The sequence below is a fragment of the Colobus angolensis genome, unplaced genomic scaffold, assembly GCF_000951035.1.
Source record: "Colobus angolensis palliatus isolate OR3802 unplaced genomic scaffold, Cang.pa_1.0 Scaffold7, whole genome shotgun sequence".
Taxonomy (NCBI): Eukaryota; Metazoa; Chordata; class Mammalia; order Primates; family Cercopithecidae; genus Colobus; species Colobus angolensis.
The window spans coordinates 8436640-8449923 of record NW_012120709.1 but is presented as its reverse complement, the minus strand read 5'-3'; the positions used below and the strand labels follow the sequence as shown (position 1 = coordinate 8449923).

General features: G+C 38.9%; 1 protein-coding gene across 1 annotated transcript in view; it reads right to left on the bottom strand.

Moving 5' to 3' along the window:
* The window catches only part of YAP1 (Yes-associated protein 1), a gene marked incomplete at its 5' end in the record, with an annotated part of 134359 nt that overhangs the window by 112775 nt on the left and 8300 nt on the right, over nucleotides 1-13284 (bottom strand). Inside the window, one exon of the mRNA XM_011926617.1 lies at nucleotides 11810-12060. Coding sequence (XP_011782007.1) covers nucleotides 11810-12060 — 251 coding nt within the window. The remainder of the gene's footprint in view (nucleotides 1-11809; nucleotides 12061-13284) is intronic.

Below are 13284 nucleotides of genomic sequence, written 5' to 3'. Positions count from 1 at the left end.
AGCAACACCCCACTCTACTGATACCAATGTACTGTATTAGTTCATTTTCATGCTACTGATAAAGACATACCCAAGACTGGGAAGAAAAAGAGGTTTATTGGACTTACAGTTCCACATGCCTGGGGAGGCCTCAGAATCACGAGAGGCAGCGAGAGGCACTTCTTACAAGGCAGGGGCAAGAGAGAAATGAGGAGGAAGCAAAAGCGGAAACCCCTGATAAACCCATTAGATCTCATGAGACTTATTCACTATCACCAGAATAGCATGGGAAACACTGGCTCCCATGATTCAGTTACCTCCCGCTGGGTTCCTCCTACAACACGTGGGAATTCTGGAAGATAAAATTCAAGCTGAGATTTCAGTGGGAACACAGCCAAACCATATGAAGGATTCAGTAAAAAGTGACTTTGTAATGCTTAAATCAAATCATAAAAAATTGCTAATAGTCACTGGGTTTAGAAAATTGGCAACTTTCTATAGTCAACCTGTAATTACAAACTGGATTCACAAAAATTCAGCTTACATACAACTTTTTAAAAACCTACTGCATACCTCTCTGCTCAGCCCAAGGAGGAAACTGATTATTCAGATGTCAGAGAAACAGACCTGGAGACTTTGGATTCAAACACATGACATAGCTGAGAGCAGGCATGAGGCCCCACACTGTCAAGCCCAAGAACAGTGGTATTCAGTCCTAACCCCCATCACCATTGGTGCTCTCCAGACTGGCAGACTTTTAGCTAGAGATAGTGGCTGCTAAAAGAGGAAATTACTAAGACGGTGGCATTCAGGGGTCCCTGCAACTTCAGGGCCTGGCCCCTGTTGTATTACTCTCCAATGAAGCCCACCTAGACAATGAAGGCATCAGCACAAAATATAAAAAGAAACAGTATAATATCCTAAGGGAGATATTACATTACTACATCCATAAAGTAAGAACAGCATGTTATTAAAAATAACAAACAAACAATGAGCTCACAAGAGACTCACTGGAGATTAAGAATGCTAAACAAGCCAGGCATGATATGGCTGACATCTGTAATCCCAGCACTTTGGGAGGCTGAGATGGGCAGATCACTTGAGGTCAGGAGTTTGAGACCAGCCTGGCTAACATGGTGAATCCCCATCTCTACTAAAACCATAAAAAAATTAGCCAGGCACAGTGGCAGGCGCCTGTAATCCCAGCTACTCAGGAGGCTGAAGCAGGATCATCACTTGAACCCAGGAGGCGGAGGTTACAGTGAGCTGAAATTGTGCCACTGCACTCCAGCCTGGGTGACAGTGCAAGGCTCTGTCTCAAAAAAAATAATGAGAAATAGCTTTTTGGGGAAAAAAGAAAATCAGGCCAGGTGCAGTGGCTCACATCTGTAACCCCAGCACTTTGGGAAGCCAAGGTGGGTGGATCATTTGAGCCCAGGAGTTCAACACCAGCCTGGGCAACATGGTAAAACACTGTCTCTACAAAACATACACACACAAAAACTAGCCAGTCCCAGCTACTTGGGGAGGCTGAGGCAGGAGGATCACCTGAGGTTCAGAAGTCGAGGCTGCAGTGAGCCCTGAGCATGCCACTGCATTCCAGCCTGGGCAACAGAGGAAGACCTTGTCTCTAAATCAATCAATAATCAATCAATCAATCAATCAATCTGGCTAGGCACCATAGCTCATCCCTGTAAGCCCAGCACTTTTGAAGGCAGACGCGGGCAGATCACTTGAGCTCAGGAGTCTGAGACCAACCATGGGAAACATGGTGAAACCCCATTTCTACGAAAAACACAAAAACTTAGCCAAGCATGGTGATGAGCATCTGTGGTCCATCTACTTAGGACACTGAGGAGGGAGGACCGCTTGAGCTCGGGGCAGAGGTTGCAGTAAGCTGAGATCGCACCACTGCACTACAGCCTGGGCAGCAGAGTGAGACTCCCCTCCACGTCATCTCAGAAACAAAACAAAACAAAATCAACAGAAAAATTAAAGGTTAAATTTGAAGGGATCTCCCAGAAAACATAACAAAATGCTATGTGAAAGAAAACAGTGGGATAAGATAAGAAAATTAAAGAGTTATTCTGACTAGCAAGAATTCCAGAAAAAAAGAAAAGATAAAACAGACTGGAAGAAATTACCTGGGAACTAACAAAAGAAATGTCTTCCAGGACTGAAAGATCCCATGCCTGAAATTGTACTTTAGGGCAACTGTACTGCAAAATCTTGAGGGGCATCATCCATACTGAAGACTGAGTTTCTTTACATGAACTGATACATGACCAGGCATTGTTTACAATAAATTTTAAAAGAGCACATCAAAGGACATCATAACATTTCAGACCCCCAATATAAAGAACAGAACACTAAAATCCCCAAGGAAAGCAAACACTCAATGGGAGCTAGAAGAAAATGGAGTGCCAGGCGCAGCGGCTCACTCCTGTAATTCCAGCACTTTGCGAGGCCAAGGCGGGCGGATCACTTGAGGTCAGGAGTTCAAGACCAGCCTGGCCAACATGGTGAAACCCTGTCTCTACCAAAAATACAAAAATTAGCTATGTGTGGTGGCACACGCCAGTAGTCCCAGCTACTCAGGAGGCTAAGGCAGGAGAATCTCTTGAAACTGGGAGGCAGAGGTTGCGGTGAGCTGAGATCGCACCCCTGCGCTCCAGACTGGGCGACAAAGCAAGACTCCGTCTCAAAAAAAACAAACAAAAAAAAAGAAAATGGAGTAATCCCATCAAAATTTCAAGAGAAAATAACCTTAAATGCTACAACCAAATTGCCCACTAACTGTTAACAGAGAAAGATCGTTTTAGACACAAGAGATCTCAACACAGCTACCTCCCATGTACCCCTTTCCTCTGCAAATTTCTAGGGGATGAACTCAAAGGGTGAGCAAATAAAGAAAGAGAAAAATAGGGTATCCAAGCCATAAGAGTGATCCAGAGACTCCCTAGGATGAAAACCAAGGAACATCCTAATATGACAACTCCGAAGCAACAAGTCTAGCACAGAGCAGGAAGACAAAGGACTCTGAGGATACCTCCAAGGTGGGCAAAAAGCAACAGAAATAAAAACAAAAAATCATGGCAATTAACAACTGGTCAGGCAAGGAAATACAGAAGTTTCCAGAAAATCATAGTACATTATATAACTCGGCTGTAGGTACAACATGAATTGTCATATTGTAAACACATTTAAAAAAACAGTTATAGTCATTATAATGGGAGGATTAAGAAAAGAAGGATTTTGAGGGGTGATGAAAATTCAAGAAATAGAAATGTAACATATTTTATAAATATGGAAATTTTAAAAGTACCTGGGGAAAAAACACCTAAAAGGAGTGGAAAGGGTTTGCCTCTGAAGAAGGCAAGCCAGAGATAAAGAAAAGAGGGTCACTGCTGTTTTTCTCTTTTTTTTTTTGAGCGAAGTCTCACTCTTGTCCCCCAGGCTGGAGTGCAATGGCTCGATCTCGACTCACTGCAACTACCACCTCCCAGGTTCAAATGATTATCCTGCCTCTGCCTCCCAAGTAGCTGGGAATTAAGGCACCTGCCACCAGGCCTGGCTAATTTTTATATTTTTTAGTAGACATGGGGTTTCACCATGTTGGCCAGGCTGGTCTCGAACTCCTGAACTCAGGTGATCTGCCTGCCTTGGCCTCCCAAAGTGCTGGGATTACAGGCGGGAGCCACTATGCCCAGTCTGTTCTTTTTTCTTTATAAACCTTACAGTATTAAGGGATTTTCTAAATCAATGTACAGGTTACTTCCCTAAAAATTAAATTTCAAAATATATGTTTATACACAGACTATGAAAACAAGGTCCTTCAAACACCTCTCATTGGTAGAATCTGGTGCTTCCTTCCCTTTCTCTTTTTTTTTTTTCCCCCTTCTCTTTTTTTTGAGACAGAGTCTGGCTCTGTCGCCCAGGCTGGAGTGCAGTGGCATGTTCTTGGCTCATTGCAACCTCTGCCTCCCGGGTTCAAACGATTCTCATGCCTCAGCCTCCCAAAAGGAGCAGCTGGGATTACAGGCATGTGCTACCACGCCCAGCTATTTTCTTTTTCCTTCTATTTTTAGTAGAGACCGGTTTTTACTGTTGGCCAGGCTGGTCTTGAACTCCTGGCCTCAAGTTATCTGCCCGCCTCAGCCTCCCAAAAGGCTAGGATTACAGGCATGAGCCACCGCACCAGACTCCCTTTCTCTTTTCCTGAATTTTCTGATTCTCTCTAATAAATGTTAGTTTTATAATAAAAACCACATGCCTGGCCAGGTGCGGTGGTTCATGCCTAAGGCTCACTTGAGTCCACGAGTTTGAGAACAGCCTGGGCAACATGGTGAAACCCCGTCTCTACAAAAAAATTTAAAAATTAGCCAGGCATGGTTGTGGATGCCTGTAGTCCCAGCTGCTTAGGAGGCTGAGATGGGAGGATTACACAAGCCTGGGAGGTAGAAGCTGCTGTGGGCAGCAACCATGCCACTGCACTCCAGGTCTGGGTGACAGAGTAAGACTCTGTCTCAAAATAAACCAAACAAATACAAAAAAAAATCATATACCTTATAAAAGAAATGCAAAAAATCAGAGGTAGCAGTCCCTCACTTATCCTCAGGGGAAATGTTCCAAGCCCCACAGTGGATACTTGAAACAGTGGATAGTACTGAACCCTGTATCCTATATATATACTACGGTCTTTGGATCTGATAACTGAGGTGGCTACTAAGTGACCAATGGGGTGGTGGGGTGGGAGGTAGCATGGACAGTGTAGATGCATTGGCCAAAGAGAGGATTTACATCCCAGACTGGACAGCACAAGATTGCAGGATTGCATCATGCTACTCAGAACATTGCAATTTAAAGCTTATGGTTTTTTGTTTTTGGCTTTTTTTGAGACAAGGTCTCACTCCCATTGCCCAGGCTGGGCTGAAGTGCAGTGGCACAATCACTGCAGCCGTGACTTCCCAGGCTCAGGTGACTCTTTCACCTCAGCCTCCTGAGTAGCTGAGACTACAGGCAGGTGCCATCATGCTTGGCTAATTTTTTGTATTTTTAGTAGGAACGAGATCTTGCTATGTTGCCCAGGCTGGTCGTGAACTCCTGGGCTCAACTATGTGCCCACCTCAGACTCTCAAAGTGCTGGGATTACAGATGTGAGCTACCACACCTGGCCATGAATTATTTCTGGAATTCTCCATTTTAATATTTTTACACCACAGTTAATGGCAGGTAACTGAAACTCTGGAAAGGAAACTCATGGATGCTGGGGAGGGACTACCGTACATAAGGAATAAGAGTGAGGGAGGACTGTTTTATAAATATAAAACAAAAGAACCCCCACATCTATTTCCATATACAGGGAAAAAAATCTACATCTTGTTTCACCTTCTAGGTGGTAAGGTGTGTACTTCTTATCCCAAAAGCCTGCTCTGTATTACAGTCAGTTCAGGATATATGACAAGTTGAATTTCAAGCAACTTTCATATACTACATTCCATTTTGTCAAAGCACATAGTAGCACTTTAACAAACACACTATCTTTACTCCAAATCCCAAATCAAATCTGCGGCAATTTTCATGCAAATATCAACTCTCTAAACATACTTACTGGCCAAATAAATACCTTACTTTAAAAACAAAAATCCTCCTCCCTTTAGGTTAAGTAAGCAATTGCAAGAAGATAAAGGAAGGAGCTTTTAATAAAATGTCCCCTCAACCACCCCCAACTGAGAATCCTGCTGAAGAATTTGATAGTCAAGTGACTAACAACCCATAAACAGATAAGAGACACAAATTAAAGTGACAGCAAATGAAGTAATGGCACTCACCACAAATAAAGCATTGAAAACATTTGGTGGAAGAAAACCCAAATAATAGATACCGCCATTTGCATTATTTTATTAATTTGCAACATCATTTAAAGAAACAACAGAGTATCACTTGGTGTGTTTAAAAATTATGATTCTTCTCATGCTAGGAGCAAAATGAGGATTAAATACCGACCATTTTCCTTGTCTAGAATATTAAAGGGGGGAGGGGTAAGACTGCTGTGATTTAAACCAAACTTCTTTGTTTGCATTTAGAAGGGGTCAAGCCCTGCGTAAATAAAAGTGCTTCCACGGTGGCAGTACTTGTTCCCAGGAAACTTGGTGCTACAGCACTTGAGCAACCAGAAGCATGAAGCAATTCTTCTTCATAGAAACGGCAATGTCCCTTTCATGGCTTGAAGTTCTGATTAATCCTAGAATCAGAAGCCCTTTTTGTCAGAAGTGCATCACTTAGTAACCGCAGTTATAGAACGACACAGCTCTTTAAGACCTCCCTTTATACAATGCTACTCAGCTATTATTAAAAACTTTCAAGCCACAATTAATGTCTAAATTATGCTATTACAGAGGGTAGCAAATTAAGTCTGAATAATCTTAAATCTTAGCAACTGATTTTTAAAATGACTTCACTTTGATTGGTCCTAAGCCTAAATTTCAATATACATTTTCGCAACAAAAAGGTTTAGCATTTACCTCCCCTCAAAGCCTTAAGGTACAAGGCAATGCAGAGTCATGATAGCATGAGTATTTTAAGCTGCGAATTCCCATTATTTTTCTAACTACAAGGTAAAATATTTCTCTACGTAACTAAAGAGGACTGATCTTAAGGTTGTAAAAACCTGGGTTTTTTTTCCCCTCAAGTTTCAACTATTTAAATGCTACCTAGATGTTTTGGTTTTTATAATGGCTAAGATAAAGCTTTAGGAAAGGGTATTTTTTTCATGTGACTTTAAAAAGAAAATTAGCCTACCATCTTGCAGTCAATTGTGTCTGCTACATTTAAACTTCTAGAGATATTTCTTAGTTCACACTAAAAAGATTCCATTACTTTTCCCAGGCAATATGTTAATCTCTATGTTCTATTTACTCCGTCACATCTACTATTTTCCAATTGTTTTTCTTCTGCCACCAGTGAATACGGTTTCTCCAGGGTTTTCTCCCTAAATCACTGTGGCACTGTGTGCCATTCTTCCCCGTGATGCCCACCCACTGAGCAGAAGTAAGCTCTCCCCCACCCCCCAGAGCTGAGGGCGTACTTTCATCTTCTCTCTCCACTCAGCCTCAATAGCAAGACAAACACCCAGAGACTGGCCTTCCCTCAAATAGGGAAATACTTTGTGATTGCAACTTGAACTGGCTTTTTGTTTCTGTATACATGTGCACGTGTGCAACTCAACATTTAATGGCAAAATTACAAGCTTTTCAGTTTTAAAGGGAAACTGGGTTATACTTGATACAGAAAGAAACAGCATGGCCTTATTCTTCATGAAACTTCCTTTTTAAAACATCTAATCTTTATTACGAAGATACACTCTATATGTTCTGAATACACTGTATACATATCAGGTACACTATATACGATAACAACATACACTGTATATGTTCATAGTTTTTTTTTTTTTTTTTAAGACAGAGTCTGGCTCTATTGCCCAGGCTGGTGTGGAGTGACTCAATCTCAACTCACTGCATCCTCCACCTGCCAGGTTCAAGCAATTCTCCTGCCTCAGCCTCCTGAGTAGCTGGGACTACAGGTGTGCGCCAACATGCCTGGCTAATTTTTGTGTTTTTAGTAGAGACGGGGCAGGGGAATCACTTGAACCCAGGAGGCAGAGGTTGCAGTGAGTCAAGATCGCACCACTGCACTCCAGCCTGGGCGACAGAGCAAGACTGTCTCCAAAAAGAAAAACAAAAAAAGAAACAAAGAAAGAATCAGCCTATAGACAGCGATCAATTATATCTACAGAGCAAATTAATATTGGAATATGGGTAAGCTGTATGCCACACAATGTCAAAAATCTCTGAAAAACAAATCCTTTTTAAATTGTGTACCAAGACGCTCAATATAACTTAATCAAATCACAGCCACAAAAAACCCTGAATCTTCAGACTAAAAACATTATGGCCAGTTATTCAGAAAATGATAAACAATGGAAATGAAACAAAACTATCCTTTAAAAATTATTAGAACATTATTAAAACAATGCAAATGTACAAACTTTTAAAATCACTGATCCAGAGTCCTTAAATCAAATTATAAGGTCCTACATGGTATATTATATATACGAACACGTCTTTGAATATGATAATTGTTACAAGGCATCAGAGTCAATACAATAAACTTGCAAGTAAAAACACTCCTTGAAACCAGAGATATTATAGAATACTGATTCAGGAAGTTATTCAGCAGCTTATAAAGAAATAGGAAGTTGTTGAACAACTACTTGAAGAACTACTTCCTGTAGGAAAACCATAAGACAGCTGAAGAAGGTAATAACTCTCAGAGTCATAAAGACAATGAATTCTTTTAAAATGAAAGCTCAATGCAATGGTAAAGAAATTGGTTTTGAATAGTAAATGCCAATAGAACAAATATTATATAGCTAAGCCTTGTTTACATACTTCACATTCATCCCAGAGCTTGAAAACAAGCCACTGATAAATGTAGCTAGCACCATACTTCCACCATATCACTTACCAAAATAAGATACGAGTCTTCTCCAGAAGATCTCACTGACCTAAGGAGGGCTTTAAAATGACCAATGACTGCCTGCTTATAATCTTTCAGTAATTATGCTGCCTGGAAACTAGACGACAGGCCAACTAACTTCAAAAACTCAATCATCTATGGTCACAAGGTCATAAGAAACTGGGTAGTTTCTTAAGTTAACATTTCTAAGTTTTTTCTCAAATTACACCGCCTTGCCTGTCTGGACCATTTATAGTCAGGTTCTTCATGCCAAATATAAATCTCAGTAAGTTATAGACCTTGTAACTTAAAAGTCAGTTCCAACAAATATCTAAAAAGATGCATTAAAATAAAATGTTTCACTGTGGAAGTAAGTGTAAAATATGCAACTAATTTAAATCTTCATTCTCCATCTGGTTGACAACAACAAACTTCTTTAGATACAAGAGGAAAGTATATAAATATTGATTACAAATACAGCCCTATTTTAAAACATCAAAACTAGGATAAAAATGAACTTTGACAATAGAAACTTGGCACCAAAAGCTTTGTTTATCATCACCTTTGACTAATGGTTAGGATATTAACCTCATTTATGTGTTCAGTACACAAAAAGAAGTTATAACAACTACACATCCCATAACATCATGGAAGTAGCTAACTAGAGAAGGTGAAATAATCTTATTTCAAAACATTTCTCCAAATTGCATATTGTTCATAAAGCAGATACTCTTTATAATACAAAATTTTATAAGCCCACAGCATTCATCTTCCACATTTAAGGTTTAGGGGCCTGCACTGAATCCCTGACAGACACCAAGTAACCATGATTTTACCTACATTTATGGAGCAAGATTTACCTGTCCAGGAAAACTCTTCCAGTTCTGAAAAGTTTTATATAAGAAAATTCTTCCAAGGAATCAAAATTCCTCACATTTCTTATATAATAAGACTAATCTTACTCTCACATGAAAGTTCCCCAGAAACACTGAAACAACAATCATGTCTTATCTCTCCTCCTCCCAGTTTTTTCTTTTCCAGGTAAATATCTCTCTACCCTTGCAACCTTTTCTCATATGACATAATTTGAGATTTATTTATTTTGGCCTGGTTTATCTTCCTTACAGGCCCATAGGTGACAGGTGTGAACTGAGGTGACTGGGGCTGGAAGGTATATACCCTTCATTAATCCATCTACATATATCAATACCTTTAAGACAAACATTTCCTCACAAAGGAAGAATCACTGGAAACGCTGAAAAATGAATAGTCATTTCTTAGCATCTGTGGTCAAGGATTGGTTCCAGGACCTCCTACATGTACTAAAATCCACAGACACTCTGGTCTTTCACATAGAGTGGCATAATATTTGCATATAACCTATACATATTCTCCCATATATTTTATATCATCTCTAGATTACTTATAATACTTAATACAATGTAAATGCTATATAAATAGTTGTTACATTATTTAGGAAGTAATGACAAGGAAAAAAGTTTGTACATTAGTCAACACAGATGTAATTTCTTTTCTGAATATTTTCAATCAGAGGTTGGTTGAATCCACGAATGCTGAATCCACAGATACGGAAGGCCAACTGTATCTAGAATACGGATTTCAGCTCAAAAAAAAAGATCATTCATTCAAAATAATGAAACTGTAGGCAGATATCACCTACAAGCAATTATTACAAGATACAAAGAACTAACAAGAAGAGCATAAATGTTGCTCTTTAACCTTATACTTTTAGCCACAGCATCCACCAAACAAAGAAGGCAAGCAGGCTATTAAGCTGTTTAAAAATCTCCCCAGGTCAGCATGTGACCCAGCAGGGAGAGGTTCAAAAAAGTGCAGCCTTTCTTTTTCTTCCTAACAACCTGGTTTGTTTCCACTCCCTTCCCCTTCAAGACACATCCTTCACAGCTAGCAGCTCTTTCAATCATTTACTTTGGATGTCTGCTTGAGAACAAATGATCTTGCTCATGCAGATGAGTTTGCCAGACTTGTGTGTACTTTCCAGTCTCAGGCCCTTTACTGTTCTGGTTGAAACCTGATCCTTTGAAATGGATACCAGGACACCAGAAAATGAATTTAAAAACAAAAAGAAGAAGAAAAACAAAGAGTTGCAGGAAAGGGGGCAAAAAAAAAAAAAAAAAAAAACTACGAACTTTTCACGATCAAACCTTTTCCTCTGCTCTTCTGTAAGTCTGTCACAAAATTTTCTATCTTACATTACAAAGTAGCAACCCACCCTGGAAGACAATCAATATAAAACACATATTAGGATTCACACAACAAAACATCCTTAATGGTATTATCTGATATGATAAATAAATGTTACACTTGCCTTAGGATTCAGACTGTCAAGACAGATATGAATCAAAACTTACACTGTTTTTCACTTTATTATCTCAACCTGATTAAACACTATTAAGTGAGCTTTTTTAAAGACATCAATTTCGGCCTATAATAATTAGTTTTAGTCAACACTTTATATATACTTGATCCAAACAAGCCAGAAAAAAACTGAGGTCCTATCTGTAATTTCAAAATTAGAGGAGAGAAACTATTTAGATCTTTTCAGCCTAGTGCAATTTTGCCATTTTGTTAAACACAAAAAGACTGATAAAAAAAATAAACAACCCAACGGTCATGTTTTTGTTTTCCCAGAGAGGAGAGTTTCTATTGTGAAGATCTAGCTTGAAAGAAGTTTGCCATTGAGAGACTGCGTATGAAACCTAAAAATTTATATTTCCCTTTACATTTTGGGGGGAAATATTGCTAAGTCACATCAAGTTTCAGTTGTGGTGCTTGTCATTTCACAATTTAAAATACTGTAAAATTAGACTCCCCAAAAAGCCCTACTTATTTTGTAGTTCTCCACCAATAAAATATTTATTTAAAAAGATACAAGTAGCACCACACGTACTTCATGAGATGCTGCTAGCCCTAATATTCTCAGAATTTGAAAATTTTCACTGTATTCTTTCTGTTTTGTGCTAGGGCTAGTTAACAGGTTCGGCACAAGCTCAAAATGAGAATAACCAAACTTCCACAAAAGAAAAGATTATAAAGAGGCTCAGAACCAAGACTCAGTAAAGCTCTCAAAATATTACCCATGCTAACAAAGGTATTTAGGTCATACGAAACTTAAACATATACATGGGAGATGTAACAGAGCTCCAGAGCTTAACATAAATATTAAAAAAAAAAAAAAACAAATGATATTCTGTATCTTGACACCACTTTACTGTGTTTTCCAATACATATTTTTCTTAGATAACTGTCTCCCACCATTATTTTCACTTACTTTAAGAAGTATCTCTGACCAGAAGATGTCTTTGCCATCTCCCAATCTGCTGGCAGAGGTACATCATCAGGTATCTCAAAAGAAGACTGTTGAAGAGACTGAGCTGTGGGTGTAGCTGCTGGACCAGAGACTACTCCAGTGGGGGTCAGTGTCCCAGGAGAAACAGCTCCCAACTGCAGAGAAGCTGGAGAGGAATGAACTCCAACATGTTGTGGAGTCACGGCTCCTGCAGTGCCTGCATCAGTACTGGCCTATTAGGAATATTAAGATGAAAAATTAAAAAAGAAACACAACTTTTTAGAGAGTCCCTTTAAATTTCCCAGTCAGTGCTTAATTGCAGCCGAATATCTAAGTGCCAAAGGAAAATTTCAACATTTAATATTCGACACGAGAACACAGGTTTTCAAACGGATACTTTTAATATTGTGTAATTTTAATATAAATTTTATATTTGTAATTTTATTGATGAGCAGTCCATCTAATGAATTTCCACCTACTACACACTAGACATGTAAGGGCAACTAGTACTGAATGAATAAAACACTCCAAAAATAATATGAATTTTAAAACCTAATTTTTAAAAAGTCAGCGCAGTTATGGGTGCTTTTCCAAGTTCTAAAGTGTTCTAAGTATAAACACAACGCAAAGAATATGCATTTTTTACTAGGTTTTAAGTAATTAATTTTTTTCTAGGTCAAGCCCAAGAAAAAACAAGCCCTTGTCATTTTTTCCCACCATGATAAAACGCCATCAATAAAGAAATCATAACAAATTACACAATTTTTAATAAAAGCAACAAATTTGAACTGCCCAAATGTTCTTAAAAGCCATCTACAATGAACAGGATGAAAAAAACTCAACTGTATCTTTGTATGTAGAAGATAGTGAGGTTATCAGTCCAATTATAACTTAAGAACTCACAGACATCCACAACTCTACACAAGCAGAAAAAATTCTGCATTAAGACCCCAAAGATCTGAGTTCCAGTCCAAGCTGTCTAGTGTGACACTGAACAAGTATGTTAACTTCCATATGCCTGTTTTCTCGTTTGTAACATAGTTTTCAAGATAGAAAAATGGATGTATATAAAACAACTTATAGTCACCAGTTTGTGTGGAGAACAATAGTATTCACAACCTACATTTTACCATTCATAATCTTGTATAGTTTTTTAAATGTTTTTAATTAGAATTAGAGTTTGATTATCAAAAAGTTAGAATTTCCTAGATTCACAAAGGTTAAGGAAACCGGAAGGACTCAGTAGAGTCATTAATGCCTTAAAGTGATATACCTTTCTGAGTTTCCCATCAGAATAAGTATGATTTAGAAAATCACTAGCAGAAATAAAAGTCCAATTTACAGATGAGCAACACTTAGTTAAAAAATTATTAAAAGGCCGGGCGCGGTGGCTCAAGCCTGTAATCCCAGCACTTTGGGAGGCCGAGATGGGCGGATCACGAGGTCAGGAGATCGAG